The 24,536-nt window shown below is 42.9% G+C and overlaps 1 protein-coding gene across 1 annotated transcript in view; it reads right to left on the bottom strand.

Annotated features, from left to right (window-relative positions):
* The window catches only part of FNDC1 (fibronectin type III domain containing 1), a 79,728-nt gene that overhangs the window by 24,276 nt on the left and 30,916 nt on the right, over positions 1-24,536 (bottom strand). Inside the window, exons 8-15 of the mRNA XM_006868483.1 lie at positions 23,748-23,855; positions 20,038-20,226; positions 18,618-18,631; positions 16,084-18,466; positions 10,954-11,054; positions 8,700-8,811; positions 7,077-7,253; positions 6,693-6,989 (exon numbers count right to left, since the gene is read on the bottom strand). Of these exons, the coding sequence (XP_006868545.1) occupies positions 6,693-6,989; positions 7,077-7,253; positions 8,700-8,811; positions 10,954-11,054; positions 16,084-18,466; positions 18,618-18,631; positions 20,038-20,226; positions 23,748-23,855 (3,381 nt within the window). The remainder of the gene's footprint in view (positions 1-6,692; positions 6,990-7,076; positions 7,254-8,699; positions 8,812-10,953; positions 11,055-16,083; positions 18,467-18,617; positions 18,632-20,037; positions 20,227-23,747; positions 23,856-24,536) is intronic.

Below are 24,536 nucleotides of genomic sequence, written 5' to 3'. Positions count from 1 at the left end.
TGAAGTAAGAGGAACCAGGACGGGTCAATCTTTCAATTTGATTTTTGGATGTTAGAACTGAATCTCTCTTCTCTATTTGTTTCACCTCACTATAGAAGGTCATAAACGCATCCTCTGTGCCGCCTCCGCCGCCCGAAGCCCCGCTCTCCCCAGAAGCCGCCATTTCCCTAGCCTAGCCGCTGCCTCACGTGCCTTCAACTTCTTAATATAAATGCAGTTCCCAGTCATTAGCCATAGTGGTATAGCTCATTCCAAGCACTTTATCCAAATAGTCATGAAAAATGAATGAAAACTTTCACCAAAGGATTAGGACCTTGTTGATGTTAAGTGCTATTGAGTCGCTTCTGTCTCATAACGACCCTGTATGGGGTCTCTGAGGAGTGGCTGGTGGGCTTAAACAGACAACATTGTGGTTAGCAATCCAGTGCTTATCCTACAGCACCACACCAGTATTCAAATTAAGTCCTCAGCTCCAAAGATATTTTTTAAAATTGGAAAAATAAATATTCTTAAAGAAGTTTAAAGAAAAAAGGTAGACAATATAACCATTTAAAAATCAAGAATATTTGCATATTGCCAGGCTGGTCCAGCTCAAGTGAATTTTGAATCCCTTTTATACTTTCTGTCTTGAGCGAGTGCGTGGAGGGCTGAGCTGTTTTCAATAATGACTGATGTTTTTCCGAAACATGCAACAAGGTCATGTTACAAATCCTTGAAGATGTTCAGCTGGTTCATAATATGTCCAGACACACATAGTACTGTCAGATCTGCTCTCGAAAAGGAACCTGAAAAACAAGAATCATTGGCTTTTAACAAGTTCAGAACTAGGAAAATGAGAATACTTACGGCTTAAGATATTATCTAGACAGCCAATGGTGTACACATAATTAGGTGCCAAGAGGAAACAGAAATGAAGTAGAAGTAATGGTCTTGCCTACAAAGAGTTTAGTATTAAATGGGAAAGTCAGATCAAGAAAAACAAGTAAATATACATAGAGAGGAGTGGGGAGAAGACAGAGACAGAGGACAGAGAGAGAAAGAGAAAGCAGTAAGCACAATTCACCAAAAACAAGCAGTTAAATATGCATTCATGTTATTGTAATAAACAATCAAGTAGGGCAGCGCCAACCAATGAAGACGTGCACAGAAATGCTGGCTGAGTTACTGCAATGACTGAACCAGTTACCATTACTCCTAGGGTATGTTTTTAACACCGTGTTTTAAGGGAAGAAAAGGAGTGTTGTTTGACCAGTGCAGCAAAACTTTGAGAACTGAAAGATGATGTTTCAAATGGTGGGCTAACAACACTATTTTAGGATATTGCCCCTAAAATGTGTAATAGAAGTGGTGGACAGGGTAGGAGTGAAGAGAGGGGGTGCCTGGAGGGACCTGCAGGTGTCCACTCACTGATCACCACTCCAGGGTCTCATGAATAGTCATTACATAGTGAATAGTACAAGCTGAAAAGGGCTGCATCCCATGGTTTCTTGGAAAATGCTGGTGTGGAGTCACAGCATGTTTTAATATAAAGTATGTACCAAACTCAACTTGATAAGCAAAGAAGAGCCAACACGAGAGAAAATGCAAACACAAGAGCCCGGGAAGAGAGACTGGTGGTCCAATAGGTCTTGTTGGATCAGGACTGAGGATATGGGGGTAGGAAATCAGGGGGAGGAGATAGGGACAGGGATAGGGGTAGAGAGAGGGGGCTAGGAGAAAGTGGGAATGGTGTGGTCTTCCACAGTGAGGCTCAGAATAGCTCTTACTGCAAGCATCTCTGTTCTGCATACTAGTATGGTGTTCACACAATGCAATTTTTTGCACATCAGGACCATGGAAAGATACTCACCTAAGAAACAGCACTGTGTGTTGGTGCATAGGGTTAAGCATTGGCCTGCTAACTGAAATACCAATGCTCAAACCCACCAGCCGCTCTGTGGGAGAAGATGAAGCAGTCTGCTTCTGTAAAGATTTACAGCCTGAGAAATTTCATTGGAAAGCCCTACCTTTGTCTTGTGCGGACACTATGAGTCATAAGCAGCACAATGGCAGTGGATGTATTGTATTTCACAAGGTTGCTTTGTTAAATGTCATTGAGGCCATTATGACTTATAATGACCCTGTATAAGGTCCCCAAAGAGTGGCTGGTGTTTATACTTATGGCCAGCAGGGTAATGCACTGGACTGCAAGGCTGGTTTGAACCTTAAGGTCAGTTGTTCAAATTCACCAGTCACTCCTTGGAAACCCTAAACAGGGTCGCTATGAGTCGGAATTGACTCAATGGCACTTAACACCAACAAAACTATATGGACTCCTGGTATGGCATAGTAGGATAAGCACTCAACTGAAAGGTCAGTTTGAACTGCAAGATCGGCAGTTCAAACTCACCAGTAGCTCCTTGGAAACCCTTTACAGGGTTGTTATGGGTCAGAACCAACTCAACAGCACTTAACAACAATAACAATTAAACTACATAAAGAGTTTTGGAGGCATAAAGGGTTATGTGTTGGGCCACTAACTACAAGATCGGAAGTTCAAACCCACCAGCCGCTCTACAGGAGAAAGATGAAGCTTTCTATTCTCATAAAGAATTACAACCTCAGAAACCCTAAACAGGGTTACTCTGAGTTAGAATTGACTTGGTGGCACACAACCATGACAACCACCACTAACCTATAAATTTTTAAGATAATCAGTACGTCTTTCTAATGAGAGAGTACCTAGCTTCAATCTATACCTACTTCTTACTTATGGACTATCTAGTTATCTGACCTGCAGCCCCACACCAGTACTTCATATACTACACATACATACATAGATATATATGTATGTATGTATGTACGTATGTATATAATGGACTAACCACAAGGTTGGCATTTCAAATGTACCATTCATTTCTCAGAAATCCTACACAGGGCTGCTATGAGTCAGAACCAGCTGGATGGCACATAACAACAACAAACATACACACACACATATTTGAAAATCATGATAGATAGATAGATAGATAGATAGATAGATAGATAGATAGATGATAGATAGATAAATTATGATTTGCAAATACGTAAGACACAAAAATCCAGAGAAAAACTTTGATTTTCATGCCAAATAAGGCCCAAAAATGCAAAATAAAAGATCTATATAAAAGTAGATAAAACTATAATAATAGTGATAAAATAAAATCCAAAAACAGTCTTTTTTTCTGTCTACAACCAATTATTAAGCAATTATCAATTCTAATTAGACTTCAGTTTTTTAGAAAATAAACTCATTAATGTATGCCAAAATAAGAGGGCAAGGAAAGTAACAATATCTCAATAACAGCAACTCAAAGGCAAATTCAAATTTGTACTCACTGGGTAAATTGGTAGTATAAGACTGTTCCTTCCAATGGTCCTCTTCCTTGGCATGTGTATCCTTGTTCTTTGGTGTGAGTTTTTTGATATGTCAAGTTTTCCTGTTTATTTGTAATTTTTTCCATGGAAGGACTGACTTCAAATAAAATTCCCATTTTGAATACAACACTCAAGTTCATAATGATTACATTTTTAAAATATTCTGATCATGCAAATAATTCCTGAAATGAAGGGTCTTCATTTTGCCTTGGGTTAAAACACATGTCTTACAACCAAAAATGCACTCCATTTCCAATATGGCGGAAGGGAGATGACTTCATTTTCTCTGTGCAGTTTCCACGGGACCTATCCACCATGGTCTAGCTTCCATTCTTTAGGGCGAACTTGCGTGCAACTCTCATAGGAAAATAGACATCGTGGGCAGCAGGATCGCCTTGCTTTGGTATCCCAGAGAAGGGAAACCTTGCCATCTTACCCAATGTGGAGACCAAACTCCCAGGAGAAGTCTCACCAAGTGGATGTTTGCATTTTCCAAAAGGAGGAGCTGTAGAGTATCTTCAGTCCCTGTTTGCACTCGTCAGACATGCCCACACTTGCCAAATGCTCTTGGGAAACATGACTTTTCTTGGAGAGTCACAACATGGAACCCACTTAATGATCTGAGTGGTCCAACAGTAAAAATGTCATTTAACCTTTTTCAAACCACAATTACTCACAGAAACCTTTTAAAAATATATAACAACTACTAATATATTACCATACAACAAAACACACTTTTGGAGATGCTAGCTCAAGCTGATAGTGTCCCATTTTTTGCCAAGTATTAGAACGGGGCTGTGACAATGGCTGGTTGGTATAAAACAAAACATACAGTTATATTTGGATTTTAAGGGAGAACAAACAAGATGGCAGATTGGGTGGAAGTGTAGTGAAGAGCTCTGTCAGCAACAACACAGAATACCAGACGAAGCAGGCTCAGGGGATGGTGCCAGAACTCTGAACCACATATAAAAGAATATTTAGAAGGTTAGAAGGCTTATAGCTAGGGGAATTTGTAGCAGAAGCAATAAATTGATGGCTTTCTAATTCAAGACAGTCAATTGTGCCCGGAACCGCCATCTTGGACAAGACCAAGCAGGGGAAGGATCAGAGCAGCCATGGACGCCTGACAGAACCACAGGAGATAAAGGTGTAAACATTCATTTTGTGTGTGTCTGTTCATTGGTCTCTCTCTGTCTGCACACCTCCATTCTGGTGAATAGTGGGGGTGCCTGAGGGAATGAATACCCTACTCCCATCCCCTGAGGGTTCTACTATGCAGGCACGCAGATCTCCTCAAAATTTAAAGTGATGATTTCCACTTAAAACCAAACTGCCACAGCTGTCAGTGAACTGTTTATCACTAGGGAAAAGGCCTGAATGGGGATTGTGGAGTGGAACAGGCAGACTAAAAAGGCAACAGGCCAAAAATTAAATCCTGAGTTACGTCTTAACAACCAACAGTGGCATCTTGAAATTTCTCAGGAAGAAGAGTGAAAAGGGAAGTCGATCTCCTGATCTACCTGGAGACAATCAGAAAGCATAAAAAATACCAAAACACAAAACCATCTAAATATTAAGGCCACAGCTAACTCCTGATATATGCCCAAAAACCAGAAACAGATGACCATATCAGCACATGTCTAGAAACGAGATAAAGTGACTGAGGCAAAAGAGCTGGAAGTGGACCTACACTATATACTGGAAGATGGGCAGGCTTTGGAAATGCCTGAGAAGGAATTCAGAAAAATGATCATAAAATGTATCAAAACACTATACAATAAAGTTGAGAAAAATAAGAAAAGAAGTCAAATAAGATAGATACAGCATTCGAAACAATTCAAAACCTATAGAAAGAGGTCCAAATGATTAATAATATAATATTAGAAATGGACAATACACTGAAAGGGCAAAAGAGTAGAATTGAAGAGTTAGAAGCCTGAACTAGCAAGTTAGAAGAAAACTCTCTCAACACTACTAAGATAGAAGAGCAAGCAGAAAAAAAGGATAACAAAATCTGAAGAAGGCCTAAGATTCATGTTGGACGATATGAAGAGGAGTAACTTAAGAATTATTGATGTTCTGGAACAGGAAGAATCACACAAGTCCACAGATGAGATAGTTGAAGAGCTTCTGGAAGAAAATTTTCCTAACAAAAAAAAATTTATTATTATTTTTTTAATAAAGGAAACAAGGGTAAATTGCTATAACTTAAAGAACCTGACCTATACTCAGAGAGGTAGTTACTCTAAATACCAACAGAGAGGGAAGGAGTCTTCACATCAAGTGTCAATGCTATCCCCTCTGTACACGGGGTAGATAGGGACAGGTAACTTAGACATTGGCTACCTGAAATGAGAAGGCGAAAAAGGCATGAAGTGACTGGCTTACAAGGTTTCAAGAGGGAGTTTAATTTAAGAGTATGGGGGGAAAGAAAGAGTCCCCAATGAATAGATTTCATCTTATCTAGATGGATCTGTTGAAAAGAGATAAGATTCTTATTATTCAATAGTGAATAATTGTTATCATGATTAATTGCCACTTTCACAATTGTAAAGGTAGAAGTTTTGTAACAAAAACATGGGAGTGGTTAATCATACAGTCCAGAAACAGAGGACCCTAGGACCATCCAGGGAGAAGCACACAAGCAGAATGCAGGACCTTATCCAGAGAAGCAGCGACACCAGAGATGGAGGCAGAAATAGGGTCATGGAGAGGGGGTGCGGCTGAGGACTGTAGATTCATGGGAAGAGAGGGACTAAGAGCTGGTGGCCAGAAGACAGACTTGCAGAACATGCCCTTTGGAGATGTAAATTATTATATATGCCTGAGTGGGGTTTTTGTTGTTGGTGTTGTTGTTTTTTTAAAAAAGCTAAAGTATATAAAGAGAAATACTCTTAACTGATGGTACATGGAGGGGATTATAATCATTGTAATGATACAAGGTGTATGATTTGTTGAATGTAAAAGTGATGATCTGCCCTGTAAACTTTCACTCAATCCACAATAAAAACCTTAAAAAAAAAAAAAAAAGAAGAAAAAATTTTGGATTTTAGGTAAGCAATAAGTTACTTTTTAAATGCAAATATGTCCCATGTGTTATTTTTATTTGCTCAACCTAGCCATCCTAGTGGTGGTCTGCGATAGTCAAGGTAAATTTCCAAGGTTATAAGTAGCCCCCACTGCCATACTGCTGGCTCAGTTTTTACTCCTCACCTGCAGCCTTGGATATCCTGCTATGGAACTGAGCATGCTGGATAGGTAAATGGGTGACCTTTAGCATGGAGACTGCTTACCTTCTTCAGGGTAACACTGAGGTGTCCCATTGGAGCCCATTATCCGATTGCCCTCTTCGTCATGTTGTTCTATGGTGCCAGGAGGACAGGTAGGAACTGGGGTGGTGGGCTCAGGCGTGGTGGTGGTGGTGGTGGTGGCCCGTGTGGTGGTTCGGATTGCAGTCCTTGGGCGTGTAATGGTGCTCATCCGGCGGGTGGTGGTGGTCTTCCGACGACTTGTGGGGGTTGTCCGGCGGGTGGTGGTGGTCGTGGGTCGTGGGGTTGTAGTGGTGGGCAGCGGGGTGGTGGTGGTGGTGGTGGGAGTGGTGGTCGGGGTGGTGGTGGTGGTGGTGGGAGTGGTGGTCGGGGGGGTGGTGGGGAGGGTGCTGGTGGGGGTGGTGGTGGGCTGCACAGTTGTGGTGGGGGCACGGGTGGTTGTTTTGACAACTTCCAAGCCCACCAGGGGCTTCCCTCCAAGGCTCAAAATGGGCCTGTCTGGGGCACTAGCCAAGGGTTTGCCATGGCGCCCCTGCCCAAAGAGGGGGAGTCCTTCAGGGCTCACCACAGGAGTGCCTTCCATATCTGAAACCAAAGCAAACAAAATCTATGCAATCTATGAGCTCTCTTGAGAAATCAGACTGTTTAAAAACAGAACAAGTAGAAAGCGCCTTCTCAAAGCATGTGTGCTCTCATGCTTGAGTTAGTAGGCAGAATAATAATGACATGGCTATCAGCTGAGGGAGCAATATTTGCTGCTATTCAGTGATGTCTGGGCTTATTATATTGTGCACTACTCTGTACTGTTTTATATCAACATATGAATATTTCATCTGCATGCCCTTATACCCTAAGAAAATATATAGTCTCTAGTCATTGTTGTTTTGCACCAGAGAGTCAAGTCTGACTCGTGGTGACCGTAAAAGACAGAGTGGTACTGCCTCTGGATTTCTGAGACTAGAATCTTTCTGAGATTTGATCACCAGGTCTTTTCTCCTGAGGGTTCAAACCACTGACCTTCCGGTCAGCAGTTGAGCGCTTAACCACTGCTCCACCAGGTCTGCCTGGTTCAGTCATGGAATGTAATTCTTTCCTGTTCCTTCTTCCTTTACCTAAGGAGGAAAAGTGTTACTTCAGTCCAAGGGACGGGAAACTCTCTGCAAAGGGCCAAGCATAAATATTGTAGGACCAGATGGAGTCCTGGCAAGATAGGACAAGCACTGGATGGTTCAAATCCACCAGCTACTCCTTGGAAACCCTACACAGGGTCGCCAAGAGTTGGAACTGACTTGAGGGTTCACTTAACAAACAGTAACAACAGATGGTCTCTGGTGGAATTATTAAATTCTGTGTCTGTAGGGTTTGAAAAAACCTCTGCCAACACATAAACTACTCAGAGTGTCTATGTTCTAATAAAGCTTCATTTATGGAAAATGAAATTTAAATTTCATATAATTTTCAGGTGCTGCAAATATTAATATTCTTTCAATTTCCCCCCAATCATTTAAAAACATGAAAGCCCATTTTAGCTCACGGGCCATGCAGAGACAGCAGGTGGGATTCAGTCTGCAGGCATCATTTAGGGACCCCTGCTCCAGACGGCTTAATTTCAAGAACATACGAGAAAGTCACATTTTTTTAGAGGATGAATGGAGGCTGTAGGAAGGATACATCTAAATTTGTTTCAGGGCAACACTAAGTTCTGCTTCTCTGGAGACAATGAAAAGTAACAAGACCAAGGCAACTATTCAAAAAAAGGAAGAGGAGGAAGATATGGAGGCAGACGGCAAGAAAGAGGAGGGAGAAGTGAATGAAGAAGAGGAGAAGAAGGAAGAGGACACTAATGAAGCAGAAGAGGAGAAGAAGGAAAAAAAGGAAGAAGGTGACAAGGAGAAGGGACGAGAAGAAGGAAGAGTAGGAGAAGAAAGAGAGGGGAAAGGAGGAGGGAAGAAATAGCTTTTCTGTTGTTGTTGGTGGTATTCTACAGCTGATTCAATTCACGTTTGTTCTGTAGAAACTGTTCCAACTTACCCACAATGGTCCTTCCATCACCTCCTAGTTTAACCCGTAGAGGGTTGCCTTGTGAGTCTTGAAGGTACCTTCCTTCTGCATTTAGTACTAACCCACGGTCAAGATCCACAACCTAGATCCATGACAGAGATTAAAGAAGAGATTGGGCATTTCAAAATATCTATTGCTAATCCAACGGCATGCACATATGCATGAAGCATCCACAGAAGGAAGCCATCATGCAAGTGAGTAACATTATTTGAGTCACCATCATTCATAAAAAGAATAAGGTACAAAACATTCATATTTCATACCCACAGAATATGTATTTGTCTTAAATTCTTAAATACCTAAAAGATGTATAGTATATTGTGTCTACTGCTGAAATTTAGGAAATGGCCTGTTGATCAATTGGGAAAACAGTTTAAATAAATTATAGTGCATCCACATAAAATAATACTAGTCAATCAACAAAAAAGATAGGGGAATTCTCCATATATTGGCATGTACTGAAATGGTGAAAAGAAAATTCAGATTAAAGTAATAGTTTCCAAAACATAAATCTACCCATTTTTCATATAAATTTAAAGCTGCAGAGAAAAACAAAGTCAGGAAGGATATATCCCAAACTGTTAACAGTGGCTAACTTTAGGAAGTGGTTTGGGGTAAGGGATACTTATTTTCTTTTTCATACATTTCTGAATTGCTGTAAATTCTTGCAATGAACATATATTGCTACTGTACTTTAAAAATATGAAATGTTTCCATTTTGCTTTGGAGGTTAAAACTCAAGGTGTCTATAATAGAAACAATGTGATTTGTAATTAAATTGTCTAATGAGTATGCATGTAAAAATTTCATATTCTACGGAACTGTAAGCTGGAAGAGCACTGTTATTATTTTTTGCTAAGTAACGACCTCATACATTACACCGGTTGCTCTCCAACTATGGCTTCCCATCACCAGAACTGGTCAGACATGCAAATTACTCGACCCTTTTCACAACCTGTATTTGACAATCCCCCACTCTCTACTGGAGTCCTGGTGTGGCGCTGTGCATCAGACTGCAAAGTCGTTTGAACTGCAAGGTCAGTGGTTCAAGTTCACCAACTGCTCCTTGTAAACCCTACACAGGGTCGCTATGGGTCAGAATAGACTCAATGGTACTCAACAACAACAACTCCCTCCACTGGGTAGTGTTTGCCAACATGGAGAAGCAGTGCTCTGCCCCTCCATGCCACGTGAGCAAACCCTGCAAGCAGGCCACTTTGTTAAGTGCTATTTTGGCAGTTAAAATTTATTGCTACAAACCTGCCTTTGAAATCCACTCTCATAGTCTATCAATTCTAAATTGTTTACTATGACATTTTGCTTTAGTATGTATTCTTCCTACTATAAATTTTTGATGCTTTTAAAACCATGTAGATTAAAGAATGTGTATATGAAGTTTTCAGATTATTTATGCCTGAAATTTCCAGGAAATCTCTAAATATACTTCTAATGTACTTTCCTGAACCATATCCTTACATACAAGAAGTTTTGAAGGAAAATTCTACTATTAGTTATGTTTGGGCTCTCTGGAAAAATATTAAAAATTCCCCAAATTTATAAAGCTGTATGTTTTGCCCATTAACCTCAACCTAACAAAAGCCCCCAAACCTTTATCTTAACCTTAGTTGTTTAGTTTAAACACACAGAAAATACTTATCTATGTTTTGGTTTGTTTTATGTTAGTCCAACAACTGTTGTAAGATCCAAAAAGTGATCTGATAAAAACTACCTATTTGATTCAGGAGTTTTACTTGTTTCGTTCTTTCTTTTTACCTGGCTTCCTTTTGCAGAGGGCTCATGGTAATTTACAGAAAATTTGTTGGATTAAAGGTAATCAAACAGCAACCAGAAAATAGAAATAAAACAAAGCTATAGGACCAGATAAATGTAAGTTCTCTTGAGAGGCCTTTTATCTGACTCTGCAGAATTGTTGTAGCTGGACTACAAATCTCTTTCAATCTCTGTACAGTCAAGGCAAAGAGGAAACCAAGACCCAAGGCTTTTCTTGTTTAGCTGCTAGAAGAGAACATACTAGATACTTAAGAAAACCAAAAATTTTTCTGAGCACTGAAAGAAACAATAGGCAAAGATCTTCTCATACAAATGGTTAGAGCTAGAGGGGAGCAAAGAGAAAGATCACTGGATTTATTGTCACACGATAGCCATCATTTTTCTCTTTCCAACTGCATCACACCAGCGGTACATATAAAGAAGTTTACCCTACCCACTTGGTTCCTTGAGGGCCATTGATAATTCTTTGTCCACTTAGTTTTCCATTACTACCAGGAAGAACATTCCCATCTATGTTTAGTCTTCCATTATAACCTACACAGAAAAAATAACATAACATAGCCTGGTGAATTTCAGCATTCCTGGGAAGTTGGCATCACACCAAAATATAAGTAGTAACACACTGTTTCAAATGGAAACATTATAAAGAGTTTTAAGCCAACAGTTTACATATATTAAGTAATGATGGTCTATGGAGAACTCTACATGACAAGCATGAGTGCCCATTAAAAGTCCAGCAAAGGCAGAGTCTGCTGATACTACAGAGGCAACGATAAGTCATTTTTCCAGAAAAAGCTTAAGACTGCACTTGCTGTTGCACTGTAGGGTAAGCACTCAACTGCAAGGTGGGTTTGAACCACAGACCTTAGATTTTGTTGTGGTTAAGCGCCCTCAAGTCAGTTCTGACCCATAGCGACCCTGTATAAGGTTAACAAGGTGAGGCTAATGAATTTGAACTGCCGACTTTGTGGTTCAAACCAACCTTGTGGTCAAGTGCTTATCCCACAGCACCACACCAGGACTCCTTACTAGCCATAGCTTTATGTTAGCCAGTTGGAAGTTAGAGAGGGGGATGGTTGGAAGGATAGAGAAAACTTTCTCTGAAATGTACTGGATAGTTTTCTATTCTTCTTAGCAGAGTACACTAAACACACCAGCTCTCCCTAGTTAGCCATCACTCACCATGTAGGAATACACAGTGCTGTCTCAACGCTGACTGACCTCTGTGTGGCTGCTTGCGAAGTAATTGCTAAGAGAAACAGCACGCAATTGATCACTGCCCTAAAGGTTGTAGGTGTGAACCCACTCAGTGGTCCTTGGAAGAAAGACCTGGAGATCTTCTGTAAAGATTACAGCCAAGAAAACCCTATGGAGCAGTTCTGTTCTATAACACAAGGTTTAGCATGGTTAGTAAGTAAACTTTTGCCTTTCTGTCACTTCCTGCCAATTCTGATGAGCTAAAGTTGGTGGGAGGTCTCAGCTGAGAAGGTCTCCAAGGTTCAGCCTGATCCACTAGGTATAGAGTGCATCAGTTTTCTGACAATTGTTTGTAGGTCGGAGACTTATTTCTCTCATTCATTCATTTATTCATTAAATGTTTATTAAGCTTCTATGCTATACAAAGGCCTGTGGATTTTACTCCTAGGCTTCCTGCTCCCGTAAAGATTTACAGCCTCGGAAACCCTTTCCAGGGTCACTATGAGTTGGAACCGACTCCACGGCACATAACCAACCACCCAACCAACATTAAGGTCTTGAAGTCCTGGTGTGGCACTGTGGGCTAATGCACTGGTCTGCAAAGTTAATTTGAATTGCAAGGTCAGTGGTTCAAGCTCACCAGCTGCTCCTCTGAAATTCTCTGGTAGCGTAGTAGTTACAATCGGGCTGTGAACCTTAAGGTCAGCAGTTCGAAACTACCAGCTGTTCTGCAGGAGAAAGATGAGGTTTTCTGCTCCCATAAAGATTTACAGGCTCAAAAACCCTGTACAGGGTTGCTATGAGTCAGAACCAACTCAATGGCACATAACCACCACCACCATGGGTCAGAACTGGCTCAACGACACTTAACAACAATACTAAGGTCTCAGCTTTCCCTGGATGCTGCAAATAGTTAACATGCTCAGCTAACTAAAATGTTGGAGGTTCAAGTCCACCAGAGGTGCTTTGGGAGAAAGGGCTGATGATCTACTTTAAAAAAAAAAAAAAAAAAAATCAGCCATTGAAAATCCTATAGAGCCCAGTTCTACTCTGACACACAGGGAATCATCATGAGTCTGAATGAAGTCGCGGACGGCTGGTTGTTATTGTTCAGTACTGGTAGGTAGGTTTGCTAGGTAGGTTTGCGTTAAGTCAATGTTAACGGAGAACAGACCTCCATGTGGGGTACTATTCTATATGTCTTTGTTGTTGTGGCTTCTACTCATAGGGACCTTATGTACATCAGAACTAAGCATTGCCTAGTCCAGTGCCATCCTCATAATCCTTGTTACAATTTAGCCCACTGCTGCTGCCACTGTGCCAATCCACCTCATTGGGGTCTTCCTCTTTTTTGCTGACCCTCCACTTCAGCAAGCATGATGTCCTTCTCCAGGGACTGGTTCCTCCTGATGACATGTCCAAAGTATGAGAGATAAAGTCTTGCTAGACTGGCCTCTAAAAGGAGCATTCTGGCTGTACTTCTTCCATATTTATTTATTCTTCTAGCAGTTTATGGGACTTTTAATATTCTTCCACAACACCATAACTCAAATGCATCAATTCTTGTATGTAGTAAGTAAGGTATGTCTTTACATTGGGCTAAAATAGCATACTATACAGATTAACATACTAAAACATACGATTGGGAATGTTTTACTAAGCACACAAGCAAAGAAAGTGCAAGGCGCCAGTTAACTGAACGCAGACTTGATGCCCTGGGCTCCACAGAAACACAGCTGTCTACATTCTGTCTGTCCTCTGACACAGAAATGAAGGCTGTGATTCCTTTGTGTGGTGCTTGTTCATCTCTCACATGCATTTTCTAGTCTTCAGCAGCACGCATCGATTGTGATCTGAGCAATTCATACCCAGGACAGTAACTTGTCCCAGGGTTTGTGCATTTCAGGATTAGAGTGTAAATAAAATCAGCAAGAACAAGACTGAGCCTCAAGATCTAATCTGTGATTGTGGATTCCTTAAGTACAGACTGATGAGCTTATGAGCAGCTAAAAATGACCAGAGACTAGAAATCTGTGAGCTACTAAAAATAGCCTGAGATATACAAGACCTGAGTTAGGCATGGTGGCTGAGACACATTTTTCAGAGATTAAGAGCATAAGTTAAGGAGCACTTATGATCTATGAATGAAACATTCAGCTGCTAACTGAAAGGTTGGCGCCTACTAGCCACTCTGGCATGAGAAAGACCCAGAGATCTGCTCCCTTAGATAGAAAAATGCCACTGCAAATAAGTTGATTCCATATAACACAGTTCCATTCTCCATTAGGGTTCCTGAGGTTGAAAATCATTACGGGAGCAGACTCCCTTGTCTTTTTTCCAAGGAACCCCTCGTGAGGTCAGACAACCCACTGTGCAACACTTACCACAGGTCCCCACCAGGGATCTCTCCATAAAGACTGTTGTTGCTATGTGCCTCTGAGTCGGTACTGACTCATAGCAACCTTATGCACAACAGAACGAAACACCGCCCAGTTCTGCGCCATCCTCACAATTGTTACGTTTGAGCCCATTGCTGTGGCCACTTTGCCAATCCATCTCGTTGGATTGGGGCCTTCCTCTTTTTTGCTGACCTTTCTCAAGGAACTGGTCCCTCCTGATAATATGTCCAAAGTATGACAGACAAAGTCTCACACTTTGCTTCTCTAAGGAGCATTTTGGCTGAACGTCTTCCAACACAGTCCATGGTACTTTTAATATTCTTCTCCAACACCATAACTCAACGCATCAATTCTTCTGCAGTCTTCCTTATTCATTGACCAACTTTCACATGCATGTTGTCATTATGTGCCGTGGAGTCGGTTCCGACTCATAGCGACCCTACACAGGGTTTCCGAGGCTATAAATCTTTACGGGAGCAGACTGTGTCATCTTTCTCCAGCGGAACCGCTGGTAGTTTCGAACTGCTGACCTTGCGGCTCGCAGCCCGATTTGTAACCACTACGCTACCAGAGCTCCTTTTCACATGCATATGAGGGGATTAAAAAGGCCATGGCTTGAGTCAGGTGCACCAAAAAGATTGCTGTTGGTGTTGTTGTTAGGTGCCATCCAGTCGGTACTGACTCATAGCAACCCTATGCACAACAGAAAGAAACACTGCCCAGTCCTGGGCCAATTTCACAATTGTTGCCACACTTGAGCCTATTGACGCTGCCACTTTGCCAATCCATCTCGCTGGGGGTCTTCCTCTTTTTCTCTGACCCTCCACCTTACCAAACATGATGTCCTTTTCCAAAGACTGGTCCTTCCTGACAATATGTCTGAAGTATGAGAAACGAAGTTTGGACATCCTGACCAACGAAGTTTGAGAAGTCTGGCTGCACTTCTTCCAACACAGATCTGTTGGTTCTTTTGGCAGCCCATGACACTTTCAATATTCTCCTCCAACACCGTAACTCAAAAGCATCAATTCTTCTATAGGAAATCCTTTGGAGGCAGTTTTGCTCTGTCACCATGAGGTCACTATAAGCTGGAATCAGCTGGCTGGTGTGTGACAATACAACAAAAGTTCCTGTTAAAGAATTCAGGAGGCAGCATGGAACTATGGGAATGAGATGTGTGGAATTAGACCATTTGGGCCTGGAATTGCACAAGCTGTTTGATCTCAAGCAAATCCCTCCAATTTCTGTGCCCTGGATCACTCCTTTGAAAACCAGGAATTATGATGCAAACCCTGACAAATAGGTTGTTGTCATATGCCAGTGAGTCAGTTCAGACTCAGCTACACTAGTACATCAGAACTCACCACCCTCGCGTTGTTATGTTTGAATCATTGTTGCAGCCTGTGTGTCTTCCTGTTTATTGCCCACCCTCGACTTTAGCAAGCAGGATACCCTTCTCCAGGGATGAGATACACCAAACCAGACTTACTGCTACGAAGCCAAATGCAACTCATAGCAACCCTGTATAAGCCCAGTGACCCTCATCTTTCTTCCTCGGAGTGACTGGTGGGTTTGACCCTTCAACCTGATGGCTAGTAGTCCAGCGCATATCCTACCACTCCAAATCAGGATAGCTAAGTGAATGACATTATCTTAGATTTGTAAAACTCAACACAGCCCTTGCATCCTCGATAAAATAAAATAAAACCTTCACAGTCATTGTTGAGAACACTAAACAAAGAAAACCAGAGCCACTGCCATCAGTGATTCGGACTTACTGCCACGCTATAGGGCGGAATAGGACTGTGCCACAGGGAGTTTCTCCTGAGGAGCAGCTGGGGAGTTCCCATCACCCACCTTTTGGGAAGCAGTCGAGCGCTTAACCACTGTGCTACTAGAGCTCATTAAGAACACTACAAGGACATTAAAAATAAAAAATACAGCGACAAATCGTGAAAGCCAGAGACCTTGTCTGGAGGGGGTTCTGGCGGGCGGGCGCTGCAGAGGGTTCCGGAACCTGGCCTGCATCATGCGCTGTCGCAGGGACAGCATGGGGGTAGTGGAGACAAGGGGAGACGGAGCGCTCGTGGCAGGTGGTGGGCGCCGGGGTGGCGCTGCGGAGGCTCGGCCCGGGGGCTGCCGCCGTAGGGGCGCGTCCTCTTCCTGTCTGGAGCGCGCCGGGGGCGCAGGCCTGCGCTGGTCCTCAGTGGTGGGTCCCTCCAGGTGTGGCCCGCTGTCCAGGGCAGCTCGGGGACCGCCCGCGGCTTCCTCCTCCGAGGACGTGGGCGGCGGCGGTCGCTGGGCGGGTGGCTCCGGCTTCCCGGCCGCGGCATGGAGCCGGGGGCGCGGAGCCCAGCCTCGGGGAATTGTGGGGCGGCTGCGGGCCTTCTCATCGGTCAGGCCTGCCCCCACCTCCAGCTGGCTGTGCTTGGAGGGGACCGCAGCAGACTCCGGGGCCGAGCGCGCTGGAGGCCTCACGTCCTGGGCCGCCCTTTCCGAGCTGTCATCGGCTCTGCGCTCTGCGTCCCGACCCTGCGGAGAGGTGGCCCAGGAGGGAGGGCGGACCCGAGGGCGCTTAGGCTCTGGGGGTGCAGCCTGTGAGCCTCCCTGATGAGGACGCTCCTGACTGAGTTTGGAGATCGGGTGCCCGGAGTCCTGATCTTGGTGACCCCGTGGCTGGTGCTGGGACACAGGGCGGTGTGGCCAAGGATGGTCTCTGGCGCCCAGACCTTGACCAGGTGTTGTCCTTCTGGGGACACTGAGCCCAGGGTGGGGCTGAGACCGCACCAGGGAGGACTGGCGCCCTGGGGACAGCGGCTGTATTTGGGGGGCATCACCCTTGGAGTCTGAGCTCTGCTGAACATCCTGAGCCTTAGTGGAGGGCCACGAGGACTTGCCCTGAGAAGACACTTCTTCCGACGTTGAGGGAAAAGTCTCCACTGCGGACTTGGGGTTTCCTGAGAGAGGCTCCTTTCGTTGCACGCTAGGACCTCTCTGTACGACCCTTCTAAAGTGGCCCAACCCCCGGTTGGCAGGCTGCCTGGAGGAGGGCACGAAGTCGTTGACAACGGTGGCAGGCAGTGGTTGCCCATCCTCCGCCTGGTCCTCTGTATCTCTATGGATGGCTGGGCCAAGTCTGGGACTGGAGGGCCCCCGGGGGGACGCGGTGGACGCCGGTGCGCTGGAAGGCTGCAACCTTAGACCTCGGCCGTTGCTAAACCTGTTTGGATATCGACCATTGGCTCCTAAGGGCCTATTTCTGAGAAGATTGAGATGTCCAGAGACAGGCCGGCTTGCTGGCCGGGCCCGCAGTGTTGTGGCAGTGGCCTCTGCCTGCCTGCCTCTGTATTCTGCATCATTGCCACTGTCGCCATCGCTATCAGGAATCTGTGTCCTCGAGGAATGAGGGACAAAGTCTGGGGAAGACACTGTAGACCTCGACGGTGCATTGGAGTTGGTGGCCTGTGCCACGTGGCCATCCTTCAGCCCCCTGGACAGTGGAGAGCCAACATGGGATTCAGCTGAGGCCCCCAGCGGAGAAAGTCTTGAGGGTGGGCTGGGAACACTGGGACTTTCCTCGGGGTGTCCAGAATAGTATGGCTTCCGCTCTGGGTGCACCTGACTTCTCTCCCGCACAGGGCTGGAAGCTGACTGTCTGCTGGTGGGAGGGGCTGGCCGTGAATATGCCGATGTTCTAGAAGGCAGCTTCCGGGAGGACTCGGACTTGGAGGGGGGAGCATGGTCTTCCTCGTCTTCATCAATGGAGTCGTTGTCAGCACTGTTGGTCGGCAGCTTTGCAAAGGTCCCTCTGAAGGGGTGGCGTGAGCTGCTCTGCTTCAGGCGTGCAGTTTCACCATCAATATAGGTGTGGTGGGCAGATGAGACGGAAGTGGAGGGAGAGACCTCCGGAGTGGGGTGTGAGGTACCATGCTTGTCCATGGCTTCCTTTCGGGGCACCATTGGCACTGGGGCTCGGGCCGGAGTCCTCCGAGGAATGAGGGTATCGGAGAAAGACCTACTTGGAGGTAGCCGCTTCAGAGTTCGCTTTGGGTCTTGGGTCTCAGAGGACAAGGAGGATGGGTCTGCGCCATTCCGCTCCTCCTCAGTGACCTCAGTAGATTGAAGTTCCAACTCTTCACTCTTTTTAGGGTGGAGGTGGGGCTTTCTGGGCACCCCACCATTAGCCAGTATTTTGTTCTTCAAGTCGAGGAGAGGGTTCTGAGCATTTCTACTCTGGGGAGAAACAGGTGAATGAGTGTGTCTTGATGAAGCTGGGACTTTCCGAGAAGGTGATGAAGGCTCAGGTTTTTCAGGTCTCAAATCCTCCTCACTGTCTGCTTTCTGCTGTACCTGGGCTGTAACAGATTGGAAAGAATTTGCCGTCAAAGAAGGAATTTTATGATGGAAGTGTGGCAAAAGTTTAAAAAGGGTTCATTGTAATCGATGGCTTGGCACACTGTGCACCCATTTTCCCAGTTATCACAATTTCTTCATAAGCTACTTTTGCTCTGGAGCCTTCTTTAGCTCGATACAATACATAGCTATAGCCCTAGAAAATGTGGGAATTGAGTTTCTGTGTATGCTGAATGGCGTGTGTGTAACAACTTTGAAGGAATTCTGAAATGAGAGCTGTGAAATGCTAAGTGATTTTGTTAGTGCAAAATCTTAGGTGGGGTTTTCTTAATATAACTAATGGCCAGTTTGTTACAAATGAATTATCCCCATTCATAACAATGCAGAGAAGGAAGCTTCCTACTACACACAGTATGTATACATACTACACACAGTATGCTCTGTTAGGGCTGTGCTGTGTCAGCCTTTCAAGTGATTGGGTGAATAACAAATTGGTAATGGCTAAGACATTACAAAAAGTTCTCTATCCCCCTATTATGTTCTTCCTTGCCTCCTTTATCTTGTTTGAAATTCCTTTAATCCTGAACAAATTTGTGATTCCATAGCACACCTTTCTTTAAAAGACTCCTCCTGGAGAGACAAAACATTCTGTATCTACAAAGTGCTCTACAATTTACAATTTCTTCAGAGCAGACTGACTGAGGGAAAGGGGCTGAGAAGTAGAGTGGAGGGGAATTTACAAAGCTATAGGGAAATCTTAGCGTAGTGGTTACGAATCGGGCTGCGAACCTTAAGGTCAGTGGTTCGAAACTACCAGCCGCTCCGCGGGAGAAAGATGAGGCTTTCTACTCCCGTAAGGATTTACACCCTCGGAAACCCTGTACAGGGTCGCTATGGGTCGGCTCCGACTCGAAGGCACTTAACAACAACAACAACAACATAGGGAAATCTAGAGGAAGCAAGCTTCACCTATTTCTCAGTTGTTTCCAGGACAAAACTGTTCATTATTTCAGGAGGCAGTGGACCCACACAGCACACAACAAGGAGAGTGCTGATAATTATTTGTCATAAAAGTAAGGCAGGGTGGGGTGGGGAGGAAAACACAGTCCTACAAGATACCCCTACACACATTTTTGGATCTTTACTAACCTGCTTGGTTTTGATAGTGATCAGATAAAATAGGTAACTAAGAATTCTCCTGGACAAAGCTGCTCTCCAAATAACAGAATGCAGAACACCAAATGCTATTCAGAAATTGAAGGGAGGATATGAAATATGGCAACAACCTAAAATATCACTTTTTACTTGTAAAAACGTTGTTGTGTTGACCAGTGAGAGAAGCCTGCTAGTAATCAATAGCATTTTAGTGTTGCGGGAGACTCATTTGTAAATCGATTTAAATATATGTTGAATAAAACACATATATTTGATCATATTTTTTTAAAATCCATATGCAAAAGTAGTTTCAGAAAGATCACTGACCAAGCACCCAGGACCGTGACTCAAATACAAAACAGAGAGCAACAACGAGAAGACAGAAGAGAGAGCCAGAAACACATGATGCTTACTTGATGGTATAGTGAGAATGAAGGCTTTGGAGTGAGGGCCCTGTCCTCTCCTGTTTGAGGCCCGGATTTTGAAAAGATAGCGTTCTCCAGGTTGTAGACCATCCACCATGGCAGAGGTAGTCTTTCCAGGGTAGGTGAGGGACTTTGCTCCAAATGGTTTGAGAGCCGGGGCGTATGAAAGAATGTATTCTGAAATGATTTGGCAGATGGTTGGAAGGAGGAAACCAAAAACAGCCCTGTGTCCAGCAGACAGCTGTATGGGTAGGATGAACTAGAGCATGCATTACTACAATTAATACACAAGTAATGCACGTCAAGTTAGCAGCTCCAGTGAACAGGCACAGCAGAAGATGAACCAACATTCATCTGGGCTACCAGAAAGACTCATTAACAGAAATCATATACTTAAAGCAAATGAAACATGTAACATCCAGGAAGCCAATCTTCAGACCACTGACCAAAAAGTATTTACGCTGTGTTTCGTTTTGTTTTTTCCTCATAAACACAATTTGCTAATTTGCTGTGACACATCCCAGCTAGAAGAAACCAATGAAAAAGAAGCATCAGCTACTAGAGACTGGTTGAATAGCTGCTGGCATCTTTAATTGTTTCAGGTTATTACGCAATGGCTATTTTTTGTCAGAATATCTAGCTATATACATTCCGTGTCTGGAATATCATTGTAGTTTTTTTGCAGGCCTTTGAAAGCTTCTTATTCAATATATGATGATGGGATACAGTCCCAACATTTAAAACTGTGAGGAAAAAACTGCTAATAGATTTCTGTAACTCAGAAGGTTTCCATCTTTAATTAACCGCATCCAAAGCATAGGGTGGTGTAGCTACTTCATCTAAGCAACGAAAATGTCTCTATGCATACATGGAAATGCTGCAACAAAAGAAAGGCATATTTTAAAGCATAGTCTTCACCTTCACTTAAAACTGTTTTGTCTAGTCTCCTCCAAGAAATTAATGAAGATTTATAAAATTTATCCAATTAAGATCATTGGAATTACAGAAAAATCAAGCAATTGTCACATTTCCTAGAATCACATAGACATATTTTCTTTTCACTAAATGTCTAACCTTTATAAAAATAAAAAATAAAATCCATCAATTTAGAAACTTTCAACCCAAAATGCTTTTCCTTCATTGGTCTGAAAAGGCACAACATTCTTTTCTCGTTGAGAATGAACAAACTAGTCATTTGTGGTGGGCAAAAGTAAGAACTAAGAGTGCCCACTGTCTACAAAATTTTGCAATTCAGATTTTCCTACAGATTCAATTCTCTTGCAAAAATACTTACATGTCAAAATATATACTTCTATTATGTTCTATATTTCCCACGTGTAGAACATGTTCCAGTGTAATTATGAACTTTGAATTCCTTTTAACCTTAAGTCTAATATGTCCAGGAGCTATGAACAATTTGGAGAAACTTGGAGAAACACAGAAACCCTTACTAAGTAGCAATGCATCCTTTTCCTACTATGTGGTTCTTTTGGCCATAAAAACTCCAAAGTGCTTCTTATTTTTCACAGTGCTTAACTGACTATTAAAGCACATCTTGGGGAATGTGGTGAGCGTAGGGTAAGCCCTGGAGTGGGAACCACGAAGTCAGCAGTTCCAGCCCACCAGTCGCTCTGCAGGAGAAATACGAGGCTTTCAGCTCCCTTAAAGAGTTACAGCCTCGAAAACCTTATACAGGGTTGTTATGAGTCGGAACCACCTGAAAGGCACTTAACAACAACAATAACAGGGAACATCTTGAACCAAAGAGCTATGACTGTTGACTAAGATGTGGGAGAGAAGGATCTCTGGTACCTTAGTGGTTATGAGTCGGGCTGCTAACCTCAAGGTCAGCAGTTTGATACTACCAGCCATTACGTAGGAGAAAGATGAGGCTGTCTGCTCCCGTAAAGATTTACAGCCTCAGAAACCCTGTACAGGGTTGCTATGAGGTGGAACCAACTCCAGGACACACCACCACCACCACCAAGATGTGGAAGAGGGAAAGAAAGTAAATCAGTGATACCATAAAACAACAAAATCCCAGCTGTCATTAAGTCAATTCTGATTCATAGAGGCCCTACATAGGATTTCTGAGAACTAAATCTTTATGGGAGCAGATAGCTTCATTTTTCTCTTGATCAGCTGGTAGGTTTGAACCACCAACCTTATGGTTAGCAGCCAAGTGCTTTAACCACTGCACTATTAGGATCACTACTAAAGTTTTTGTAGTTAGGTGTCATCAAGTCAATACCAACTCACAGCAACCCTTTGCACAACAGAATGAAACACTGCCTGGTCCTGGGCCAACCTTACAATTATTGCCACACTTGAGCCCATTAATAGTGCCACTTTGCCAATCCATCTCTAGTAAAGCCACTTTGCCAATCCATCTCTAGTAAAGTAGAGAAGCAAAAATAAACAAATAAAACTAAAAAAAAAAAAAATGTAGGCAGCCCCCACCCCCAATGTTTTTATTGAATTTCTAGATGCCTCACGACAATATGGCCGGAGTCAATGCCCCAATGGTAGTAAAAAGAAATGCTACAAGTAACCAATTAAACATTTATTCTCTCTATTTGTTTCTGACTTACTCAGGTGGAAAAAAGATGAAAACAATAAAATATTCTTTTTTTAAAATATTATTTGATACACTATTGTTTGGAAAGAACCATCCCACACCCATAGCCTTTGACCCTTACCATTTCATTAAAAGACTCCCTACAGGTCAGAAAACATAATATATGGTCAAATCCAAAAAAGAACCACTGGAGCTTTTTAGATTAAAAATTATCAAAGGATGGTGGTAGTGATCTTCTGAATTTTTCCAAGTTTACACAAACTTTTCAAGGTTTCTGAACATATTAGACTTAAAGCTGTCGTCTAGAATCTATTAACAATAAAAAGCATTTCTTTTTGAATAAAATGTCTATTCTGCCCTACCCTTAGGCTACCTTTGTATAGGCAATAGCTGGAAAACAATCCAAATATAGCCCTGTAAAATGTCTTCAGATAGAATTTGGAAAGTTCTTGAATGTTTGTGCATTGAAAAAAGAACACTCATGCTTTTATTTCATGTTCTCAACATACTATATATTTTAGTTATGAATATTTTATTACACTTCTTAAAAATCTACAGTATATTTGTTTGCTTTGAGATGTGTTCTCCTTCACCTCTACCACCAGAACACTCAAAAAATAGAAAGGCTAACCAATAGGCAATAAGTCCACTTTCTAGCAATTATTTGAATTTTTTAATCCATTAAGAAATACATGATCTCATTAAAAATATTTATGGTGCCCTGGGCGTTTATGTTAATTCCTATTTTCTAAGACCCTACTGGAATCTTGAAAAGACTCATAGTATGAAAATAATGGTGTTTAGATAAGAAAAGTTTATGATGTTCCATCCAGTAAATTAGAAACACCCTTCTCAAGGACACCACCAAACCCTCTGCTTGTAGAGGACATGAAAAGCACAGTAGACACTTAGTGATTCCTGCTGACAACGAGCCCACTGCCTGATGCGTCCTTGCCAAGGATCGGCACCTCTTATACATATGTTGCAGCCCTGCTTCTTTGTGAGTTACTGAATCTGTGATTAGAAGTGCACGTTTATTAGGGTAAATGTTTGCATCTCTATCTGGGGTATATCGCCTCCAGCTAGTTGCATTTTATACCTGCAGGAACAAAATTCCTACCTTTCACTTTCCCCTCTGTCTCAGGAAGTGGGTCCCAAGATGCAGTGACGACAGTTGGTTTGCCATTGACTGGCCAGACGTTTAAATTTTCAGGAGCTGCGGTGGGAGCTATGAAAGGACAAGGAATCAAAAGGCATTTACAAACACCCTGATGAATATTCTAAAAGGGGTACATGTTCCCCGAGCACACATCTTTTTATAGAATGACTACTGTGCTCATTTTTATTATCCATGAGAGAAAATTCTACACTTGCTCTTTGAGTAATACCTGCCTAGTGATGTCTACCCACTCATCTGTGAATTGAGGCATGCCCAGGGAAATGCTTTCAGGGATTCAGAATCTCTCTCATTGCTGAATATTGAAAATTTTTCAGAGATTAAAATCCAGCCCCAACTTCACGTTAATAAATCTTTTAAGGGTAGTATTTTAAAGGAAAATATTGTCATCTAGGATACAGAGCAGAATCTGCCCACAGAATTAAACAGAACCTCAGCCTTAGAAACTAATGTTCTCTCTCTGAAGAACTATGCCTTACTCGGGGGCAGCCCCATAGGGCAGGATGATTCCGTGCACACTAGTACTAGAATTTAAAGGGCTCCACAAGTCAGATGAATTGCGTGCTAATGAAAATGTCCAAGAAGGGATAAAGCATGTACCCAAGGAAACAGTCCCTCAGCATGTTTTTATTTATGCGCAGAAGCACTACTAAAATGTGGTTCAAAAGAATGCCCACCCAGGCTGGCTTTGACACTACTGGCTTCTTAAACTGTCTCTACTTCTTAATTTAG

Source organism: Chrysochloris asiatica, unplaced genomic scaffold, assembly GCF_000296735.1.
Source record: "Chrysochloris asiatica unplaced genomic scaffold, ChrAsi1.0 scaffold00117, whole genome shotgun sequence".
Taxonomy (NCBI): Eukaryota; Metazoa; Chordata; class Mammalia; order Afrosoricida; family Chrysochloridae; genus Chrysochloris; species Chrysochloris asiatica.
This window is presented reverse-complemented; position numbering and strand designations above follow the sequence as displayed.